At 41.9% G+C, this 24,205-nt stretch overlaps 1 protein-coding gene across 2 annotated transcripts; it reads right to left on the bottom strand.

Annotated features, from left to right (window-relative positions):
- Nucleotides 1–723: 723 nt before the first annotated feature.
- LOC112921636 (caspase-14-like) lies at nt 724–23,731 on the bottom strand. 2 transcript variants are annotated; one of them, XM_026000972.2, is made up of 7 exons: nt 20,226–23,731; nt 18,714–18,766; nt 17,168–17,317; nt 11,771–11,996; nt 11,002–11,118; nt 4,851–4,960; nt 724–2,893 (listed from the first exon to the last, which is right to left on the bottom strand). In XM_026000972.2, exons 1-7 carry the CDS (start codon nt 20,572–20,574, stop codon nt 2,792–2,794), a joined length of 1,107 nt encoding a protein of 368 aa, XP_025856757.1. In that variant the 5' UTR covers nt 20,575–23,731; the 3' UTR covers nt 724–2,791. The 2 variants fall into 2 exon arrangements, with proteins under 2 accessions (XP_025856757.1, XP_072582616.1); XM_072726515.1 differs by lacking the exon at nt 17,168–17,317.
- Between the last annotated feature and the right edge of the window lie 474 nt (nt 23,732–24,205).

Here is a 24,205-nt window from a genome sequence, read left to right as displayed (position 1 = left end):
CTGTCTGCTAGAGGGTTTTCTCTCTCTGCCCCTCCCCTACTTGTGTGTGCTTGTGTGCGCGTGGCTCTCTCTCTCTCTCTCTCTAATAAATAAATCTTTAAAAAATAAAAATATAAACATCTGGTGTAGGTTTCTTTCCAAATATACAATTGTGCTAGGGACTGTGGTTTTGGGGGGACTACACAGGGCACTGGATGGCTAGGGGAGTCCCTGTTCTTATTTATAACTGAGAGAATATAGGACACATAGCTGGCTCCAGGTTTCGAGTTCATCTTGGGCACCATCCACCTCCTTCCCCAACCAAGCTTCCTCCTTCACCTGTTGGTCTGTTATCCAGTTGTGCTACAGCCCTCTCCAAGAAACTTACCTGCAATGGCCTGAGCAATGTTCCAAAATAACCGTTCCCTGTTCCTTCCTTTGTCCCAAAGCTCTCATATCCTTAATTAAATGGATTTCTGTCCACCGAAAGGATTCTGTCTTACACCATTTCTCTCTCACTTGGCACTTTTTGTCTTGTATTCATGCACTGAATACAAGTTCATGCATTGGATTCCTAGCTTCATTACATGCTGTGACTCTGAACAAGTCACTTAACCTCTCCCAGGAAATAAGAGCTATTGTCTATTTCAGCTGCTGCTGTGCCCCTGAGATGAGCCCCTGTGCCAGGAATCCTAGGATCACACCGTATGCAAATGAACAGAGAAGGCTCACCTGATATTCATATTTTATGAACCAAGGTGACATTTTAATGCTTTATGTAAAAAAAGTGAAGTTACACATCAAATACAAAACTCAACAGGTTTAAAAATTAAATCACATACATATACACTTGAGAAGTCACATTAACTAAAAAAGACACAATTGTCCCTGAAATGGAGACTGGCCTGAGATTCTGGGTTGCTTCAGTCACTGTGACCCTCAATCTTCAGAGCATTTTCACCAAACACTTGTATCCTCATACAGGCCCAACCATGTCAGGCAACTGCCAGCTTGAACCTCTAGGTTCAGGAATAGCCACACCTGCAGGATATTCACAGTTTATTAAGAAGCCAAAGTTCATTGAAGTCCAGTGGAATGAGTTCTCAGCCGAGCCAAATCTCCTTTTATGATGTGGAAACCGGGCATAATATGGTCCAAAGTTACACAGAAAGTTAGAACACGGTTGCAATGAAAACTCATGCTCAGTCTGGAGTTTCTTACTCTAAACCTGGCCTATATGCAGGTTTTCCTTCTAGTGGGATGGGACCCAACTTGCACCCTAAGGAATATATGGTATAGAGGAAGAACATAATGAAAACAAAGGGCATTTCAAAGGGAAAGGAGAGAATGAACTATGATAAAATAGCCAAAAGCATTCATTCAACATTCAGTAATCTATAAGCCTGATTCTGGGAGAGGGGACTTTTGAGGGGAGGGCAAATCATCTGGTGTGGTCAAGACCCAGGACAAGTGGGTAGTATACTAGTAGTATAGGTTGGGACACCTGGGTGGCTCAGCGGCTGAGCATCTCCTTTCAGCTCAGGTTGTGATCCAGAGGTCCTGGGATTGAGTCTCACATTGGGCTCCCCACAGGGAGCCTGCTTCTCCCTCTGCCTATGTCTCTGCCTCTCTCTCTCTCTCTCTCTGTCTCTCATGAATAAGTGAATAAAATCTTTAAAATAACAACAAAAATAACCCCCCAAAACAAGTAGTATAGTTTAAGGCCCGACAGAGAAGGACTTAGAATATTCTCTTAGGGGAACTGGCATATATTCTGCAGGCAGTGGAAAGTCAAAGATTATCAATAATGGGATGAGTTTTATGGAGAGATTTAAGGGTAACAGGTTGACTTCCAACTCGTTCAGTTAAAGTGGCCACAGGACATCCAACCTGGTGGGGATGACTAGAAGGTGGCTAGATGCACAGAGGTAATGAGGCAAGGTCTGAGGAATGAACAAAATAATGGAAAGACAGAGACCAGTTATTCAATAAACATGCATCACAGTGCTTCTCTATGTCTTAAGGCATGGTGAGACACAACAATGAATGAGACGAGCGGCCTCTGCCTCTTGGAGCTTATGACTGAACCGGAGAAAGAGATCAACAGCTAATACTCGGTCATTTAATAAGTTCAGTGGTGCTAACTGCTAAGTCACGGGGTCTGTGGGCATGTAGAAAGGGCTGACCTAGCATGAGGGGTTACAAAAGCTTTCCTGCACAAAGGATGCTTCAGCCAAACTCTGCAGGTACCTCTTCAAGGTACTATAATGGCACAGGAGAAGCTGGGGAATGAGGCGAATGTGAACAATGAGGCATCAAGGGCATAAAGTGCAAACGAAGACATCCAGATAAGACTCAGGAATGGCTTATAGAGTCAAAACGGAGACGAGTTTGGCCACAGACAACAATATGGGGGAAATCAGGTGAAACACAGGTAAGACTACATGAAGACTGAGCCAAGGAAACGAGGACACCAGCACCAAATCGGAAGATGATGGGGTGTAATCAAGAAGAGAAGCACACAATAAAAATGGTCCACGCATAGAGCTGGACTCCCATGTTTTGATAACAGTTCAGGAAAAATCATTTTCAAAAAACAGTTCTCTTTTCAAAGAAGCCAAATTATTTACAAGTGTCAAATAAGCCCAGTCCAGTCTTGGAGAAATACCGTATGTAGACAAAACAAATTGGAGAAATACAGCCAGTGACAGTAATAACGCAAAATGATAACCATTCGTTCTATGCTACAAATACTCCCCGCTATTTACAAAGTTGGCTACAAAACAGTCCTCAGTTTTTCATCTTCCCGCTGTCAAAAGTACACGGATTTAGTTAAAGTTGATTCCATGACAAGTGATACTTTAATTGGTTCCTCGTGCAGATGAAACTCAGTGTGCACCACTCTGTTATTCACCTGAAAGATTAAAGCACAAACTGTCCAAGAGCCCTGAGCAAAAAGCCTTTTAGTAAACTCCACATAGTGAAATTCTGTGCATTCCCGAAAGTGATGCAGACGGCATTCAGATGAGCACGTCCCACCAAGTGCTTGGAAGGTAGCACTCTGGATGCGAAGAGCACTAGTTTTGGGTCCACAGACCTGGGTTTGGTCTCAACCTGCCCATGGGTAATAGTAGGCAAGGCATTAACCCTTTCTGAGTCTTGGTGACTCACGGTAAAATGAAAGGGTTGGATTACGCTATGTCCAAACCATCCCACAACTCTACAATAAGCACATCTACCATCTGCTACCTAAGCTGTATGTAGCTTCATCATGCACATTTTTGGATTTTGTTGTTGTTGTTGTTTTGGCCAGTGTCTACTCAGAAAGTGCTTTAAAACTGAATGGCTGGGTGCCTGGGTGGCTCAGTAGGTTAAGTGTATTCTTGGTTTTGGCTCAGGTCATGATCTAAGGGTCCTGGGATCGAGTCTCACCTCAGTGAGGAGTCTAACCTCCCTCTGCCCCTACCCTGCACTATTTATCTTTAAAAAAAGTAAAAAAAAATTGAAAAACAAAAATAAATATGTAAAATTCATGTATGTAAATAAAAATGAAGGGTGTTGAGTAAAGGCTTAATGAACAATTTTTTCAGTTAGCATCAGTTAAAATGGATTTCTATTCAGAGCTGGTTAAATCTGTCTTTTTTATGACATATTCCTGAGCTGACCAGAAACTATGTTCTTAGAGAAATTGAACAATATAAGATATTTGGGAATATGGTTGAAATAAGCATCAAAACTATCCATGGCCCCTCCCTTTAATATTTCCCCCCAAGTTCCTATGAGGTGAAAAGGAGTTTTAAAAGCTATTAAGCATCATATGTAAAGTATTAACAATAAATCTATTCTAAAGAAACAAAAATAGTTACTATACCTTGGGGAGGTGTGAAGTAATTAATACATAATTTTGATTAGGGCATGAACTGTAGAAGCACTCCGCCCAGGCTGGAATGCCAGCTGGGCCACTGACTAGCCCCCATGTGTCACGGTGGATGCGAATCCCAGTAGCTACTTGAGAGGTGTTGGAAGGCTTTAATGGATTACTCTCTGTGAACCGCAGAAAATAGTAACTGCTCTGGAGTGAGCCATGCAATAGACTTTAGTATCACTCTTACTGTACTCTTCTGCAATCTTTTCTTTTTCTTTCTTTCTTTTTTTAAGATTTTATTTATTTATTCCTGGGAGACACAGAGAGAGAAGCAGAAACATAGGCAGAGGGAAAAGCAGGCTCCCTGCAAGGAGCTTGATGCAGGACTCAATCCCAGGATCACAACCTGAGCCGAAGGCAGACACTCAACCACTGAGCCACCCAGGTACCCCTTCTGCAATTTTTTCTAATTAGCTTTCTTTTGGTTGGTATAAAACTCTCATATTGAGAAAAAAATTACCCTTTAATCTTGATATGATAAACTACAATAACCGGGCCATTCTCCAAACTATGGTTCATGTATAAATCTACTGTAACTATGGGCATGCATTCATTCAATGATTGTTTACTATGGGCTACCAACTGGGAAGACAAATGTGAGCTAGAGTCCATCCTTAAAGTTCCAAGGTTCTCCTCTCTCGAGAAGCCAAGTCAGGCAAGAACTTTGATGCTCACCTCATATCGAACGCACTCAGATTACCAATGACCAGAAAATGTCACAATCAATTTCCCTCATCAGCTGGCTCAACCATGTTGTCTGAATGCCACAGTCATCGAAACTTATGATCAGCCCATCATTCCAGGCAACTTTTCAGTATCTCTCATTACTCATGGAGATGAGTAATCTCATCTCCATTGCTAAAGTCAACCTTTGCCTGAAAATGCTCTCATCAAGTGCATTACCATCAGCATGAAAGGAGCACCTGTTCCCTTGGAATTTACTTACTCTGGTGAAAAAGTCAGCGATGTGCCACTTATTTCCGTACTGTTTAAAGACTTCGGACATTGCTTCAATCATCACGGAGCCAGTGCGAGGGTGCCGTAGAGCAACATGATCTACAATACAAACACAAGACGTTTTTTCCATTTTACTCCTCTCTTTGCACCAAACATTGTCTTTTACTCACATTTAAGCCTGGAAAATGGCTTTGAGCTGAGAATAAAAAAGCATTCTTGCATTAATAAGAGTGTCTGGGGCCATAAGAGACATAGACACAAAAAAAGAGGAAGTACTTGAGTGTCTCAGGGGACTCCTGTGACCAGCAGCATGGTCAAACTAACCCCTCAAGAGGGCAATTCTCTTATATGAATTTTCCAAATAAAACTTCAAATATACACAAAATTAGAAAGCAAAGTTTAACAAACTCCCATATAATCATCCCCCAGATTCAACAGTTATCATCATTTTGCCATATTTACTTCATTTATCCCTTCCCTATTTTTTTTTTAATTTCTGGCTTTTGCTATAGGATTTTAAGCTAAATTCCCCCAAAATACACCCATAGAGATTCATTTTAGGGTCCTCAAAAGTTTAATTAGTGAAATTATTTTTATTATCAATTAGATTTTAAAAAAACGCCAAACATGTCTGTTTAGTGTAGAAATTTGATGGGAATATCAAAACTGTACACTTTGATAATAAATCCAGGTTGAAACAGAAAAAACATGGGGATATCTCTGCAACTTCAACATAGGCAAAGGTTTCTTAGAACATAAAGAACATAAACTATAAAAGAAAAAGCTGATAAGTTGGACTTCATCAGAATTTCTTTTTTCATCAGAATTTAAAACTTTTTTTTTTTTAAGATTTTATTTGTTCATTTGAGAGAGAGTGAGCAAGTGAGAGAGAGCACAAACAGGGGGGAGGGGTAGATGGAGAGGGAGAAGTAGGCTCCCCACTGAGTCAGAAGCCTGATATGAGACTCAATCCCAGGACCCCAGGATCATGACCTGAGACGAAGGCAGATGCTTAACTGACTGAGCCACCCAGGCACCCAAAAACTTTTATATTTTGAAAATGTTACTAAGAAATTGAAAAACAAGCCACAGACTGGGAGAAAACATCTGTAATACATTCCAAATTACATGTATCCAGAATACATAAATAAATCTTACAACTCAACAAGGAAACAAACAACCCAATAAAAAATTAGGTAAAAGATATGAACAGACATTAAGCAAAAGAAGATATATGAATGGCCAATATGTACAGGAAAAGATAATCATTAATTCTTCAAGAAATGCAAATTAAACCCACATGGCGATACTATTACACACCCCTCAGACTTTCTGAAAGTTTTAAAACAGGTCAAACCAACTGATAACAAAGATGTGGAGCAACTAAAACTCTCATACACTGTTTGCGGGAATGTAAATGATGCAATCATTTTGAAAAAGAATTTTCAATTTGGCAGTTTCTTTAAAAGTCAAACAAAAAAAAAATAAATAAAAAATAAAAGTCAAACATATACCTACTATATGAATCAAACATTCTGCTTCTTAGTATGTACTCAAGGAAAACAAAAACATATGCCCAAAGATTTACACATGTGTGTTCACAGGAGCTTTGTTGGTAATAACCAAAAACTAGAAACAACTCAAATGTTCAAAAACAAGTGAATGGCTCAACACATTGTGTTCACTTTGTATTATATTTACACAACTGAATACTCCTCAGAAATAAAAGGAAATGAACTACTGATACACAAAACATGAACGAATCACAAAACTATTATGTTGAGTGGAAAAAGATAGGCAGGCAGGCAAGAAAATATATATATAAGAAATACATACTAAAAAGTATATCAGATATCTGAGGGGATTAACAAAACTAAAAGTATATACATACTATATAATTCTAGTTATAGAGAATCCCAGAAAATATAATCTAACCTGTGGCAACAGAAAGTGCAACTGTGGTTGCATAGGGATGGGGATGGAGGCAAGGGTAGATTACAACATGCGGAAACTTTTTGGGGTGATAGAAGCATTTGTTTCTATCATGGTGATAGTGTCATGAATGTATACTTACATGTGTTCAAATGGCATACATGGAACATGTACAGCTCGTACTTCAGTTTTATCTCTATGAAGTTCTAAACAAATTCACAGAACATATCTGTTCAGTGTGGGAACTATACAGGAATTTCAGTATTGTCCCTCTTAGAGTAAATCACAGTCAGAAACCCCTCATCACAAAGCTTGGTGAACCATTCTGTCCAGTGTTCTTCAAATTGCAGGTTGTGGCCCAATAATCAGCCAATAAATCAATTTAGTGGATTAAAGCTGCACTATTTTTTTTTAAGATTTTATTTATTCATGAGAGACACAGAGAGAAAGGCAGAGACATAGGCAGAGGGAAAAGCAGACTCCCTCTAGGGAGCCCAATGCGGAACTCGATCCTAGGACCCCAAGATTATGACCTGAGCTGAAGGCAGACGCTCACCTGCTGAGCCACCCAGGAGTCCCTTAAGCTGCATTTTTTTATAATGGGATAAAACGGGCTATACCAGAAAATATTAAAGTGGCTCAATGGTAGCAAGGGCAGCTATGATTTATAAAACTAGTGTGTTACACATATATTTATATTTTTACATAAATATATATGACAAACTACAGTGAATTATGTATTTTATCAATTCTAAGATCAAAGGTTTTTTTTTTCCACTTTAACATCTCTGAAATCTGGATGTGCTCTATAATATCTTCTGTGTCATAGATCAACTGGTAGCTTCTTGAGGATACAAAATAATGGTATGTCTTACAATCAAGGCATTAGATTTGATGAAACACAATCTTCTTGTGGGTTATGGCAAATAACACTTGAGAACCTCCTCTAACCTAACATAGTCTCAAGCTCTTTGAAGAATCATGTGCCAGTCAGTAAAACGAAAATCAGAGTAGCTGCCAGGTATCTTATCAAATGAAAGATTATAAAGTTCTCATTGCTTTGAAAATAATCAGCGATCCTAAGTCCATGGCCATGGGTTCAGTCCTCAAGACAGATTCTAGGCCACAAAAAATGGAGTCTGATAAGTGACATTGGAGAACTTTAGACTTTGGCTGAAAGCTAGTCAATTTCCACCGATTTACCAAACAAGGTCAAAGGAAAAATTATTTAGGACCAGGAGGGGCACCTGGGTGGCTCAATTGGTTAAGCATCTGCCTTTGGCTCAGGTCATGATCCCAGGGTCCTGGGATGGAGTCCTGCATCAGGCTTCCTGCTCTGGGTTGTGGGGGAGTCTGCTTCTCCCTCTCCCTTTGCCCCTTCCCCTTGCTTGTGTTCTCTCTCTCTCTCAAATAAACACAATCTTTTAAAAAAATTAAAAAATAGAAATGCTTATATTTTTAAAAAAGAAAATTATGAGCCAAGTACCTAAATGAAATAGTTGGGAAAAGAAGAGTAGAATAAATACCACCAAAAGGAAGAAAAATGGAAACAAGAGTCAAAATTAATGAAATCAAAAACAGATATCAGAGGAGATTAACAAAACTAAAAATAGATTCTTGATTAAATAAATACACGACTGGCAAGACTGATAAAAGAGGGGGAAGCCACAAATATCATATAAAAGGAACACTACCATAGATTGACTGGACATTTCATGCAATGAAACCTGGCCAAGAAATCTGAAAATAAATTTTTATTTTTCTCCCATGAAGAAACTGGCTCTATTTATTGAACACCCATTCGTTCTACACTGATTAGCAATGACTGCTTTGCTTTGTCACCTGTCTAGTTTCCCTACATATTTGGTTTTGCCTCTAGGTTCTCTCTTCCAGCCTGTGGCCTATTTGTCCATACACAGAGTTCTTGTTACTGCTATATACTAAGTATTCTTATCTTACAACACAAATTCTCTCAAATATCTGGAGTCACTCTCTCATGTCCCCCAAGTATCTACACAACAATCAGATTTTCAGTGGGGACATCTCTATACATCTCTTTTGAAATTTTTTTAAAGATTTATTTATTTATTTATTCATGAGAGACACACAGAGAGGCAGAGACATAGGAAGATGGAGAAGCAGGCTCCTCACAGGGAGCCCAATGTGTGACTCAATCCCCTGACCTGGGATCATGCCCTGAGCCTATGCTCAACCGCTCAGCCACCCAGGCATCCCATATACATCTTTTTTTTTTCATTTTTATTTTTATTTTTTTTAAAGATTTTATTTATTCATAGAGACACACACACACAGAGAGGGAGAGAGGCAGAGACACAGGAAGAGGGAGAAGCAGGCTTCATGCAGGGAGCCTGACGTGGGACTCGATCCCGGTTCTCCAGGATCACACACCAGGCTGCAGGTGGTGCCAAACCGCTGTGCCACCGGGGCTGCCCCATCTCTTTTTTTAAAACTGCAATCTCCACTCCTGCCCTGGGACACTCCCTGTATCCCTTGTCCCTGCATTATCTTTCTCCATAGCACTGGTCACCATGCAACATATTTTATTTTTAGTAAACATTTCACTGAAAGGTAACCATCACACAGAAAAGTGTGCATGAGGTATATAATAGGTCAATAAATTTTCATAAAATGAACACACCCTTTAACCAGTGCTCTCCTCAAGAAACAAGTTGGTGCCAGCATCTAGAAGTCCTCTTCTTGCACGCGCTGGTCATGACCACCCCAAACACTGCATCCCTGAGGGCAAGCAGTATCCTGATTTCCAATACTGCAGATTAGTTTTGCCTATTTTAGAACTTTATATAAATGGGATCATAAAGTAGCACAATATATGGTTTATGTGTTTATTGTCTATCTCCACTAACACATAAATTCCATGTAGGCAGAGATTCTTAGTTCTTCTGTTCAATACTGAATCTCAAAATAATAATAATAATAATACTGAATCTCTAGACCTTAAACATACATAGTCCAGCACACAGTGATAAAATCCATTCATTCAATAAAACTGGAACATTAAGTTCCTCACCTTGACCCTTAAATGCTCCATAATAATTCTGTGGTTAGCTTATATAAGGAACTCATTTCTTTTTATTGTTGAGTAGTATTCCATGGATGGCACACCACAATTTGTTTATTCATTCACCTGTTGATGGTCATTTGGGTTGTTTCTAGTCTTTGACTACTTCAAATAAAGATGCTAAGAACATCTGTGTGCCAGTCTCTGGGAGAGCGTGTGCTTTTACCACTCTTGGGTAAATAACCAAGGAGTGAAATCTTACATCTCACTTGAATCGGGATAGTATTCTTCACATCTTACCACTAAGTATGTTTAATTTTAAGTTGTTGCCCTATTCTCCTTTGCTTACATTTCTTCACTAACATTTTATCTTGAATTCCATATGTATTTTTGCAAACTGCCTTTATCCTCTTTGAAAGAGGTCAAGATAAAAACAGCTAAAGGGGAGCACCTGGCTGGCTGGCTTAGTTGGTGGAACATGCAACTCCTGATGCCTACACCCATGTTGGGTGTAGAGATTACTTAAAAAAAAAAAAAAAAAAAAAAAGCTAAAGAAATGTCTTTGACCTCTCAATTCTACCTCTCCTACAAATGAATAAAGTCTACCACAAGATTCTTTTGGGCTTTTACTATTAATAACACTATTAGTAATGATGATAAATCTTATTAACATAATGTATTAGTAATAATAGAACCTAATTACTTTTTTTATTATGCCAGTTATTATGATAAGCACATCTGTGGTTATATAATTCAATTTATAGAACATCCCGATATAAGTAAATTCCATCATTCCTGTTTTACATGAAGAAATGGACATATCTAGAAATTTAAAAATGCTGAAGGTCTCAAATACAGCAAGTGGCAGAACTAGCTTTTGGGACAAGATCTTTTTCATATGAAAGCCAATGATCTTATTTACCACGTGATACTTTGCTCAGAGGTTTGTGTCTTCCTGTAAGAAACAAACAATAAGATGTCAACCTGCCATCTCTAAAAGTGAGAACATCTGTAAAGAGAGATGGTGAGTTAAAAAATCTCCTCATATATGTCAATTTCTAAAGCACTGATAATCTAAAAAAAAAAAAAAAAAAGGAAAGTTACGAATGACCCAAAACTTCTGGAAGGTGTGCGTCACTGTCATATACCCTCACACCTCACAACTCACCTGCCTGGGTGGGATAGATGATGAAATAATCACTGAATGTGGGCAGCCTCCTCTTCTCAGATACATCATCAGACTCCATGGGTTCATCATCGGTCTCAACACCGCTGTCTCTTCTCTCTGTGTTTTGAAGAACAAAAATACATACTACAGGAATATACCACAGACACTAAGAACCCTTACTCAAAGTTCCAACAAAACTTGTATCTCCACAAGAGAGAAATATCTGAAGAAGCTACAAAAGTTGGATGTCAGCTCCACAGGCCACCTGCCATCCCACGGACATTGAGAATTGCACACATCTTTCTCAGTTGTGAGCCTCCCTGGCCCACCTCATGACACAAGGCCCACCTCAGCCTTAGCTAACCATTCTATCCCAGCTAAATTCCTCTTCTAGCCCTTCTCCCAGTCCAAAATCTCCAGGATACCATGCAACTAAAGCCACATCAGCTGAGGGGCCTCTGATTTTAAAAAACAAACAAGTAAATATTTTTAACTTCTTTTCTCAATCATCCATATGAAAATTTCCTAGAAACATGACTATTATTTTTTTAAGATTTTATTTATTTATTTATTATTTATTTATTCATGAGAAACACAGAGAGATGCAGAGACCTAGGCAGAGGGAGAAGCAGACTCCTCTCAGGGAGCCCGATACGGGACTCAATCCCAGGACCCCCGGATCACATCCTGAGCCAAAGGCAGACGCTCAACCTCCTGAGCCACTCAGGCATCCCCGAAACATGGCTATTAGAAAGAAGTCTCCACTTACCTCCTCTACAGGCCTGGATGATAAAGATCTTCGGTTTCTCCTGAAGTGCTGGACAATTTTTATTATTAAACATTTCAAAAATGTCCTGCAGGCTGACTTTTTCACCATCTTCCATTTTAATAAAGCCATTCTCCCCATGGGACATAAGGGTAATGAGGCAACAGCCAACATCACCTTTAATTTCATTGAGTCCATCACGAAATAATGTTATTTTCCTGAGTAACTCCTGAAAATAGGATAACATATTCAAAAGAACTGAAGGTAAAAAAAAAAAAAAAAACCAAAATGCTAGAGACGGCCCCTTTCCTAGGCAGTCCAAGGACATGACAAATATGAAAAGAATGTCTCGAACAGGGTTAGTATGAGGTAAATATCAGTTCTTTAACCTGTCACTTCCCTGTTGGTTGCTCTCAGAATGCTTCCTGTGCCACTGGGTCTTCTTTGACAGAATTAGGTCATTTTTTATTCTCTACCACAAAATACAATAGAATGGTAATCCCCCAAAGGGCTAATGTACATAAATTTTATATTGTTAACTTATTTTAACATATAGAAATTTATATTGTTAACTTATTTTAACATATAGAAATTATTATTCTCTACAACTAATGTCATCAATAAGCTAGAAATGGAAGGGAATGGAAGTGTCTACCAATAATATTTCCATGCCAGCATCTATGAGGAGATGTCACCAGGATCAAGCCCCCTAGAGAAGCAAGGCAGGAATGGCTACTATTGCTGCTCCCATGCCCCTCAGTTAAGATCCTAGTCACTTCAATAAAATTAAAAGTTAAATAAAGTCTACCTCACGCCAGTCAGAATGGCTAAAATGAACAACTTAGGAAACAGATGTTGGCAAGGATGTGGAGAAAGAGGAACCCTCTTATGCTGTTGGTGGGAATGCAAACTAGTGCAGCCACTGTGGCAAACAGTAGAGAGGTTCCTCAAAAAGTTAAAAATAGAACTACACTATGACCCAGCAATTGCACTACTTGGTATTTATCCAAAGGATACAAAATAGTGATTCAAAGGGGCACATGCACCCCAATAACCATAGAAGCAATGTCCACAATAGCCAAACTATGGAAAGAGCCTAGATGTCTATCAACAGATGAATAAAGAAGATGTGGTGTGTACACACACACACACACACACACACAGGAACATTACTCAGTCATCAAAAAGAATAAATGGAATCTTGCCATTTGCAACCACGTAAATGGAGCTAGAGAGTATTATGCTAAGTGAAATAAGTCAGTCAGAGAAAAACAAATACCATATGATTTCACTCCTACGTGGAATTTAAGAAACAAAAGAGGGAAGCCCAGGTGGCTCAGTGGTTTAGTGCCATGTTCCGCCCAGGGTGTGATCCTGCAGACTTGGGATCGAGTCCCACGTGGGGCTCCCTGCATGGAGCCTGCTTCTCCTCCTGCCTATGTCTCTGCCTCTCTCTCTGTCTCTCATGAATAAATAAATAAAATCTTTACAAAAAAATAGAAAACAAAACAGATAAGCATAGGGGAAGGGAAGGAAAAATAAGATAGGGGCACCTCGGTGGCTCAGTAGTTGAGCATCTGCCTTCGGCTCACGGGAGCCTGGGATTGAGTTCCGCATCCGGCTCCTCGCAGGGAGCTTGGTTCTCCCTCTACCTGAGTCTCTGCCTCTGTCTCTCATGAATAAATAAATAAAATCTTTAAAAAATGAAATAAAATAAAATAAGATAAAAATAGAGAAGGAAGCAAACTAAGACATTCAACTGTAGGAAACAAACAGGATTGCTGGAGGGGAGACGGTGGAGGGATGGGATAACTGGGTGATGGGCATGTGATATATATAATGAGCAGTGGGTGTTATATGCAACTGATGAATCACTAAATTGTGCCTCTTAAACTAATAATACAGTATATGTTAATTAAATTGAATTTAAATAAACATTTTTTAATAAATGAAGTCTAAATACAGGACAAGGAGCCAAAACTCATTACTTACAGATACCATGATTATCTAGAAATATAAAATAATCAAACAACTAACTATTGGAACTAGCAACCAGTGAGCTGACTGGACACAAGGTTAACTCACAAAGATAAAACACCCCTCCCAGTTACCTGGCAACAATCATTTAAACCACATAATGGAAAAAGAGGGTTCCATTCATGGTCACACCCAAACTAGGACAATACCTAGGAATAAACTGAAGAAATACATAATACCTAAATGAAGAAAAGGATAAAGAAAGCTTCAGGGAAGAGGCAACATACACCATGACATGCCCAATGGTTCTGTTAATACTATTAATTTGCCAATTCATACCAAATGAATCTCAATTCAGTGTCATGGCAATCAAACTCCCAAAGGATTTCGGTGGACCTTAACCAGATTATTCCCAAGCTCACAGAGAACAGATGACATTGAAGAAGAGTCAAGAACATTCAGAAGTAAAAAAAAATGGAGAGGAATAGGTTCTATCAGACATCAAAATATCCTAGAAAAATCATGGTGAATGAAAACAGTGACATACTGGCAGAAATATAAACAAATATAGGAACAAAATATTTTAGATTCCTGAAACCAATCAGATTACATATAGGAATTTGTTTCATGATAAAGGTGGAGATTCAAATATGTGGGGGAAAGATAAATATGTCTTCAACATTCAATAAATGTTGAGACAACTGACTATCCATCTGGACATAAGATGGGACCTCCTATCTCACACTGTTCCAAAAACAAGATTCCATAGAAAAGAAGCCTTAAACTTTTTTTTGTTTTAGGATTTTATTTATTTATTCCTGAGAGACACAGAGAGAGAAGCAGAGACATAGGCAGAGGGAGAAGCAGACTCGCTACTGAGCAGGGAGCCTGATGCAGGATTTGATCTCAGTACCCTGGGATCACACCCTGAGCCCAAGGCAGACGCTCAATCACTGAGCCACTCAGGTGTCCCGGAAACCTTAAAACTTTTAAATACAAATAATACAGAAAAATTATTTAAATTTTTTAAGTTGGGAAGGCATGGGATATAATCAAGACACAAAAGTCAAGAACCTGCCAAGAGAGATTAACAAGTTTACTCAAAAAAAATTTTTAAAGACCTCCATACAACTTAAGAGAACAAAAAGAATCAAAAGACAAATAATAGAGTAAGAGAAAAGTATTTTCACTACATTTTGTAAATGAATAATGTCCAGGAAAATAACTGTAAGAATAGGAAAAAGACCACCGCCAAAAAAGGCAAAGGAGACAGGACAGATAATTTGCAGAAGGAAAAAAAACGGCCAAAGGATGTTTAACTAAACTAATAATCTAGAAAATGAAACCCAAAACAATGAAATACTTTTGCCAGTAACAGTGCTAAACATTTATAAACATTGCTGGGATGCAAGAAAAGCACTACTGAAGATCCTTAAAAGAATAAATAAAAGGAACTTTGGCAGTATCTACCATTCAAATGGAAGGCACCAGATAAAAAGCCAGCCAATATGTAAGTGATTCTAGTACAATCCTTGGGGAAAGTGAGAGTCTGTTTTTACCTTTGAAACAAAAATAAAATCTAAGCTTACTGGGCTTTTGCTATAAGCCAGCTCGTATTCTGGGAATTTTGACACACAGAAGCTCATTCATTATCACGATAGCCCCCCAAGATAAGTCACTCACATCAACCCCATTCCAGGAAGAGGAAGGAAAGTAGTCAATCCTTTTTAGGCAGGGTTGCTAAAACTATTGCACTATGGACACTTGGGGCCAGAAAATCCTTTGCTGTAGGGGCTGTTCTGGGCATTGCAAGCACCCACTAGATGCCAGTAGTACACTCCAGTTGTGACAACCCGAAGTGTCTCCACACATGGCCAAATGAGGAGGGACAATTCACCAGTTTGAGTATCAGATTTAAGGTAACAACTCAGAAGAGACAGGATTCCAGCTCAGACGGTCTATGTGTCACACACAGCCCCTACTGCACTCTTCCTTAACATTTATTTATACTAGGAAGGGTCTTCTTATGTTATAATCCTTAAATTAAGGCAGGTGTAGGTCCTGACTCAGCTAGAGTCAGAGTGGTCAAATGGAGTTCCCACCATCACTCAGCATCATCTAGTTAATCCACAATGCAATTCTGCCCATGGCTTTTAGCTCCCTCTTTACACCTCTTTCAGGTTTTAAATGAATCCCACAAGAACTGGAATCCCTATGGCCTGCCTCCTGGTGATCTCTCAAAGGGGTTTCTTTGGTCTTTCCTGCTCCCAAATGCTCTGGAGCTTGCCTACTCCAGATTCACACACACCTTGTCCTTGGGCCTCCTTGCTCATCTTGCTTAGGATACCTTCTTGGGTCCCCTTCCCTCTTCAACTGCAGAGCCTTAGCCAAGACTGGAGCCCAAGAGGCCCCTGCTTGACTAGAAGGGGAAGTAAGGTATCACACACTTAAGATTACAAAAGCATCAAAAATTTTATCAGGACACACGTGGGATTGCTCAGTAGTCCTGGTTCTTGCCAGGTATTAAAATCTAATTTTTATTTTTATTTTTTTAAAGATTTCTTTATTTACTTTTGAGAGAGTGAGCAAGCACCAGCAGGGGTGGGGACAGAGAAAGAGGGGGAAAAAAATCCTAAAGCAGACTCCCAACTGAGTGCAGAGCCGGGGCTGGATCCCAGGATCCTGAGATCATGACCTGAGCTGAACTCAAGAGCTGGATACTCAACTTACTGAGCCACCCAGGTGCCCCAAAACCCAATCTTTTTTTAAAAAGGTATTTATTTATTTATTTTTATTTTTTTTAAGATTTTATTTATTTACTCCTGAGACAGAGAGAGACAGACAGAGAGAGAGAGAGAGAGAGAGAGAGAGGCAGAGACATAGGCAGAGGGAGAAGCAGGCTCCATGCAGGGAGCCTGACATAGGACTCGATCCCTGGTCTTCAGGATCACACCCTAGGCTGAAGGTGGCGCTAAATCGCTGAGCCACCAGGGCTGTCCTTTAAAAGGTTTTTAAAAAATTTTTCTTTAAAGAGGCCAACTCCCCACTGAGCTCAGAGCCAGACATGGGGCTTGATCCTGAGATCATGACCTGAGCTGAAACCAAGAGTCAGACACTCAATTGACTAAGCCAACCAGGTGCCCCCCTCAAAATCCAATTTTTATTTTTATTTTTTTTTTAAAGATTTTATTTATTTATTCATGAGAGAGAGAGAAAGAGGCAGAGACACAGGCAGCAGGAGAAGCAGGCTCCATGCAGGGAGCGCGATGTGGGACTCGATCCCGGGTCTCCAGGATCAGGCCCTGGGCTGAAGGCGGCACTAAACCGCTGAGCCACCCAGGCATTCTAAAATCCAATTTTTAAAAAAGAAAGGAAAATTATAAGATCCAAGCCACAGTTTTTCATTTTTGTTTTTAATTTTACCATCTTGTTCGGATCGATGCACGCTGTATGCTCAAACTGGCACTGGCCAAGCCATTCCTTCATTAGCTCGATGTCCCGGTGAGCCCCTGGTCTGCTCTTCTCCACACACATGAGAAAAGCCTTCCGACTGCCACTCAGGTCATAACGGTCCTATTTTTCAGGAAAGCCAACGTTTAAACCAAACCAAATTCACAAATCCAAAAATGTCACAGATAGGAAATAATGAGTTTCTTCTAGAATCAATGGTGAGGTTTCCCGGTTTGGATCAGGGGTGCAATACTGCCTGTCTTTCTTATTAGCTATGGAAGGAAGGTTGGGGGAGGCATGACTGGATTTATACTTCTTTCAAATATCTTCCTTACACTGGGACTAATAGGCCAATCTCAGTTTTAAATTCCTATGTATACATATAACTATCAGTTTAAGGAAACATGGCAGAGAGTGGAATATAGTCAATGACAACACAGGACTGTAGTCATCAAAATCCAAAATATGGGACATTCTACAGACAACCTAGTTTGTTCAACAAGTAAACAATAAGAAAAAAGTTTAAAGAAGTAGGAAGTAGCCTAAGAGTCTTAAGACACAAAGCAATCAACTGTATTGTATGAATCAGAATCCTGATTTAAACAAATCACCTGCGAAAGACAGACCACGTCAAGAAAATCTGAATGCCACTGCATCTTTGTACACACTACGGAAGTTGTTTTTAGGTAGAATAATGGCATTGTGGTTCTGTTTTGAAAAATCTCTTTGTCATGCTCAAAGACAAAGAATCATACGCATGTATCTGTAGATAAAAGTGAGAAGGTATCTGAATTTGCTTTAAAATTACTGGAGTGGGGGGATCCCTGGGTGGCGCAGCGGTTTGGCGCCTGCCTTTGGCCCAGGGCGCGATCCTGGAGACCCGGGATCGAATCCCACATCGGGCTCCCAGTGCATGGAGTCTGCTTCTCCCTCTGCCTGTGTCTCTGCCTCTCTCTCTCTCTGTGTGTGTGACTATCATAAATAAATAAAAATTAAAAAAAAAATTTAAAAAAAATAAATAAAATAAAATTACTGGAGTGGGGAGCAGACAAAACAGGATTGGCCCTATGTTATTAATTTGCTGACACGGGGTCATAAGTAAGTTGGGCTGGAAACCGGAAGGTTCGTTTTCTATTCTTCATTAGTATTTGCTGAAAATTTCCATCACAAAACAAAAAACCAAACTCTGCAACCAGTGATTTACATGGCCATCCAAGGCCATAGAGCCTGTCATGCTAGAACGTCTAGTGCCTCATTTTCTCAATTTACAAAGAGAGATAACGGCAGTGCCTACCTTGTTTGGTTAATGCAGGCACAGTAGTTTTCAATGGCTCATGTTTATCTTTCACCATCATAACAGAAAGCAGTGAGATCTGACTACTTTAGACAACCGTACAGACAATCCCCTTTAGTTAACTAGAGCTGCACAAAAAATGTTCCAATGTCAGCTAGAAAAAGTGGCTAAATACCATCTTTCCTAACCAGTGTGTACTGCTGATATAAGAGCAAAAATATTTACCAGTTCTCCATCCACACAGTCATAGCTTCTCTTTAGAATCTTTCTTGGAATCCCTGAATGCATTTTTGAGAAAAGAGAATAAAACAGAGAAAGAGTATTATTATTTTTTCTGCCTTAGTTTTCTCCTCTGTAGAGTCAAAGGGGTAGAATCACTATTATAGCTTTTATTTTTTTGTATTTTTTTGTATATTTTTTTTTGTTGGAGTTCGATTTGCCAACATATAGTATAACTCCCATTTTCTTCTTTTCAATCAAGATCCACTGTCATTCTTGTTAACAGGAAACGCCTCCCAAGGAATCCTGTTGCCTTTTATGCTTTCAGGTCCAGCAGGCTTCAATTTCATTTTAGAACAGGTTACCTGGATTATGAACACACTCTCCTCAAACTCATGAGGCTAGAAACTTAAAACAGATCTCCCTTGGACCCCAGTTAGGTACAAGGGCAGAAAGAGCCAAGCCAGAGATGAAAAGGACAAGGTCTAATTGATTGACATTACTGCACATGTCCTTCCTGAAAAGGAGATCAAGGTTTCCATCAAGGGACAGATAAAAAGACTAGGTGTTTTTTAAAAATTTAACGTCATCACTTAGTATTTAATTCAAATATTTAGTGGGTGCCTAAAGTGTACAGCCACAATATTGTGTAGTCTGGATGATTCTGGGGAAAAAAAAAACAACCCACAAACACTTTGCCAAGAGTAAGAGACTCACAGTCTAAAGAGGTAGCAACAAAAGTGTAATACATGAATAAGTACGCTGGAGGGCCGGCACAAACGCTGTGCAGGTGCAGAAAAACAGGGCGAGTCAAAGGTCCGCAGGCCGGCCGGTGTTCTGCCTACAGGCCGTGTCTGGAGGGCCAGGCAGTTGGGATCCACTACAAGTCTAAACAAAGTCAGTAACAGTACCACAGCTCAAAGCTCAATCAGATCCTACGCCTGCTGATAGGAGAGGTCACCGACCGTTTATTTCAGCGTCTATCTGGATGGCTCGCCCCTAACTGCTGCTTTCTCTCTGTCTGTACCCTCACCCACGCGTATTATGTGCACGGACGTTTATTAAATCTGGAGGAGGGACGCCCAGCCTCCGTCAACCTGTTACATACTGCGTTTCTCGATCATAAGCCACATCTTAGATTTATGGCAAATGGTGTCAGGGTGTGCAGGAGGGGCTCCCTGCCCCCCATCAATACATGCCCTGGAGACGTGACGGTGAGCCTCCCACATCACGCTCTCCCGGAGGTGCGTGTTGACAAAGCATCGCAGGCCTGCGGAGTCCATCCGATTTCTGAGCCCTCCCCCGCCAAAGGTGCCGGCGGGTCCCTGGGATTCGGCGCTCGGAACGGCCACTGCCGGGACCGCTTCCCCCCGGGCTCGCTCCTCCCGCCGCGCGCCACCGGGAGCCGCGCGGGGAACCCCCGGGAGGCCGAGCCGAGCCGAGCCGCGCGCCCCCGGCCCCGCCCCCCCCGCGCCCGCCCCCCCGGCGCCCGCCCCCCCGGCGCCCGCCCGGGCTCACCCCCGCGGTCCGCGGCGCCCTGCCAGAGCCTGAGCAGGTCGGCGCGGCGGAGCTGCCGCAGCACCTTGACGAGGACGCGCGACGCGGCGGGCTCGCAGTAGTTCTGGGCCACCAGACGGGCCAGCCCCGCCTTCTTGCGGCCCTCCAGCTCCAGCTTCACGGGGCTCACCCGCGGCTCCTCGTCCACGGTCTTGAGGAGCAGGCGGAAGTTGCGCAGGTCCTGCGGGGACAGCAGCTCCAGGGTCTCCTGCACGCGGCTCTGCAGCTCCTCCACGTCCGGGGTGAGCTCTGGAGGCGCCGGGGGGCTGCTGCGCTCCCAGCGCCCGCCGCTCCCCGGGCTCCGCTCCATCGCTACCCAAAGCTGCGGGAGCGCCGGGGCCGCAGGAACCCACCCGAGGTCGGCGCCAGCCGACCGCGCACGCCTCCCGCTTCTTCCCTTTGTTTTGTAAAACGGAGGCGTTTCCGCTGGCTTCAGCCGCAGCCGAGCGTGCTGGCAGCCGCGACCCGAACTCTCCCGCCGGGTTTCTGGCCTGGCCCCGCCCCCGCCCCGCCCCCCGGCTCCTGCTTAACCCCTGCAGCCGAGTTAGGGACCGCCCGGTGGGACCTCGCCCTGCGGGGCTCCTCCGTGTTTCTCTGCCAGGGCTGCGCCATAAGGGTCACTTGGGGAACTTTTACTTTTATTTCTTAAAAGATTGTATTAGTTTGTTCACGAAAGCCACAGAAAGAAAGGCAGAGACACAGGCGGAGAGAAGCAGGCTCCTTGGGGGGAGCCGGATGCGGGCCGCCGTCCCAAGACCCCGGGATCGTGATCTGAGCGGAAGGCAGACGCTCAACCACTGAGCCACCAGGCGGCCCACACCTGGGTCACTTTTTATTTTATTTTTTGATTTTTATTTATTTATGATAGTCACACAGAGAGAGAGAGAGAGAGGCAGAGACACAGGCAGAGGGAGAAGCAGGCTCCATGCACCGGGAGCCCGACGTGGGATTCCATCCCGGGTCTTCAGGATCGCGCCCTGGGCCAAAGGCAGGCGCCAAACCGCTGCGCCACCCAGGGATCCCCTGGGTCACTTTCTAAACTCCTCCTGCCCAGGCCATAACCTAGGCTGATTACATTCACATTTCTGGGTGGCAGACCCCAGACATCAGCAGGTTTTAAAACTGTTTGGGTGAGTCCAACATGCAGCCTCTTTGAGAACCACTGACCTTAGACCTGAGTTTTGTCGGCTCCCTAACCCAGTGGCTCCCACTTGGATGAGCCACTGGGAAGAACTTGGACGCTGAGATAACACCTAGAGGCTACTATTTTTGGAGACGGAATGGTGAAAAAAATTGAGAATTTGAAGTCAGCAAAAAGTTGGAAAGCAAGCTACTCACCCTGGGGGGCATGGGAGGGACATTACCTTGGGGAGCAGATCTAGCTTGGTGATTGTTGTGCCTGCTGTTCCGTTCCCTAACTTGATGAGACCCTCGGGAATTCACTCATTCTAATTGTGGTTTCACTCAAATTTACTTACCCCGTGGGAGATCTGGTGAAGGAACCTCAGGACCTTGTTTGCATCCTGATTCTCATAAGCCAACTGTAAAAAACACTAAGATTTTGTTTTTTAAAATTATTTGAGAGAGTGACAGATAGACCCCACCGACACAAGCGGGGGTGAGGGGCAGAGGGAGAGAATTTTCCAGCAGGCTCCTGGCTGAGCACAGAGCCCAGGATGGCCCCATCCCACAGCCCCAAGATCAGGACCTGAGCCCAAACCAAGAGTTGGAGGTTTAACCGAGCCATCCCTAAGATCTTATTTTTAAGTAAGCTTTATGATGTAGTTTTGGAATATTGGTGGGGTCCGAAGCCAAAGGCCAAGAAAGAATTTTTGAGACGTCTTTGGTGTGAAAAGGTGATTTTATTAAAACATGGGGACAGGACTCTTGGGCAGAAAGAGCAGCAGTGGCTGCTGCTCTGGGATTGTGAGGAGCTATTGATAAATACTTTGGGGTTAGGGGAAGTATAGATAAGGTGAATTCCAGAAGGATATTCATATGCTAAATATCACTGGAAACTTAATGGCCTTGCTATTGTCAAATTAGGGTTGTTTTTCTCTCTAGCAAGGCATTAACGTGAAGATGGGTGGGAGCTTCCTGGAGTAACATTATACTCTGCCTGCCTCAAGCATTTGGCAATGGACTGCAGGTTATAAGGACACTTAATTTTATCTAATTTCCTTCTGCTTTTGTATCCCCCTTCATCTAAACTGAATGTGGAGCTTGAACTTAAAACCCTGATATCTAGTGGGTTCACTTGAGGGATGGAGCCAGCCAGGCACCCCTAAAAAAATCTGTTTTGAGACAACTGGAAATGTGAATATGGGCTGGGTATTGGATAATATGCAAAAAATTTGCTAACGTTTTCCAGGTGGGATAATAACATTGTAGTTATGTAAGAAAGTTCATTATTTTTACAGGTGTGCGTTTTTAGAGATGAACTATGGAAGGGTGAAATGGTGCTGTGTCTGGAGTCTTTTTTTTTTTTTTTAAAGCCTTCATAAAGGGGAGAGTGGAAAGACAAGGGTAGCAAAATCCTGATAATTGTTTCATCTCTCAGTAATGGGAATGAAGGGCCACTGTACCATTTGCTCTACTCTTTATGACTGAAATATTTTGTAATTTATTTTTGGAAACTGAATATAACATCTTGAAAGCTTTGCTTCTGTCCTCTTTTGGCCCATGCTTTACTAGGCCTTACCTGTAAGTGGCCAAATAAGTGTTTCCTTCCTACAAAGCTTTCCCTCTAAATAAATATAAGTCTGAGGTAGTCAAGAACAAATTAGTTTAAAAAGGCACTGGGCAGTGTTTCCAATCAGCTGAAACTCAAACTTTAATAGTTGTGACAGACTGCAGAAGAGGAAAAACCAATTCCTGGGGCCGGAGATAATGCAGCTATCCAGGGCCACTTGCCTTTGGAATCAGGGTTAAAAGGGGCAATTCCAGTTTTACTCCATGTTTAGAGGAAATTAGACTGTTTCTCCAAATTATTATTTCTTTGCGCTGAAAGAACAAATGAACATGTAAGGTGACTCTGGTGACTGAAATTCACCAGCCAAGTATAAGATGAATAGATTGGAGTGAAGCCTATACCTCTGGACTTCATCTCTGTCCCTCATCTGCCAGGGGCTCTTGGGAGGGCCCCCACTGGCATGAGGCTCCCGTGGCCCAAGATGAGGGTCAGGGCCTAAGTTTTTGGGAGGCAACCCCTATATCCATCACCTGTGGTGACCGGCCTTCCCTCCATTCCTATCCCAGCAACATTTCCAGTCTTACATAATATTCTACTTTCTCTGGCACGAGGCCTCATGCATGCAGGTCACCAAGCACTGGTGGCTTCAGTGCAGCTGAGATTAGGATCCTCTTTGTCCTCTCCTAGACTCCTCCTTCTGTTATTTTGAATGGGACACTTTAACCTAAACCTTAAGTATAAACTTAAACTTGTGATTAAACTTAATAAAAATAAATAAACTTAATGTGTGTCTGAGGTTGAATTGTGCATACCCTGGGAGTCCTAACCCTCACCCTAGCTCCTAGGAAATGTGACCTTATTTGGAAATACGGTCTTTGCAGAAGTAATCAGACTGAGGTCATTCTAGAGTAGGGTGGGCCCTCATCCAATTACTGGTGTCATTGAAATTAGGACATAGAGACAGATGTGCAGGCGCTTTGTGGAGATGGAGGCAGATTGAAGTGATGAATGCCAAGAATTGTCAGCAACCACCAGAAGCCTGGAGAGACCAGTGCTATCTTCCCCTAGAGCCTTGAGAGAAAAGATGTCCCTGCTGACATTTTGATTTCAGACTCCTAGTCTCTAAAACTGAGAATAAATTTCCGCTAGCAGCTACCCAATTTGTGGTAATTTGTTGTGACAGCCCTAGGAAACTAACCCAGGGTACCACCAGAAACATCTGCTCCTTTAACCTTCATCATTACTATCC

The sequence above is a fragment of the Vulpes vulpes genome, chromosome 11 (assembly GCF_048418805.1).
Source record: "Vulpes vulpes isolate BD-2025 chromosome 11, VulVul3, whole genome shotgun sequence".
NCBI lineage: Eukaryota > Metazoa > Chordata > Mammalia > Carnivora > Canidae > Vulpes > Vulpes vulpes.
The sequence above is the reverse complement of the archived record's forward strand: the minus strand, read 5'-3'. Positions and strand labels throughout refer to the sequence as shown.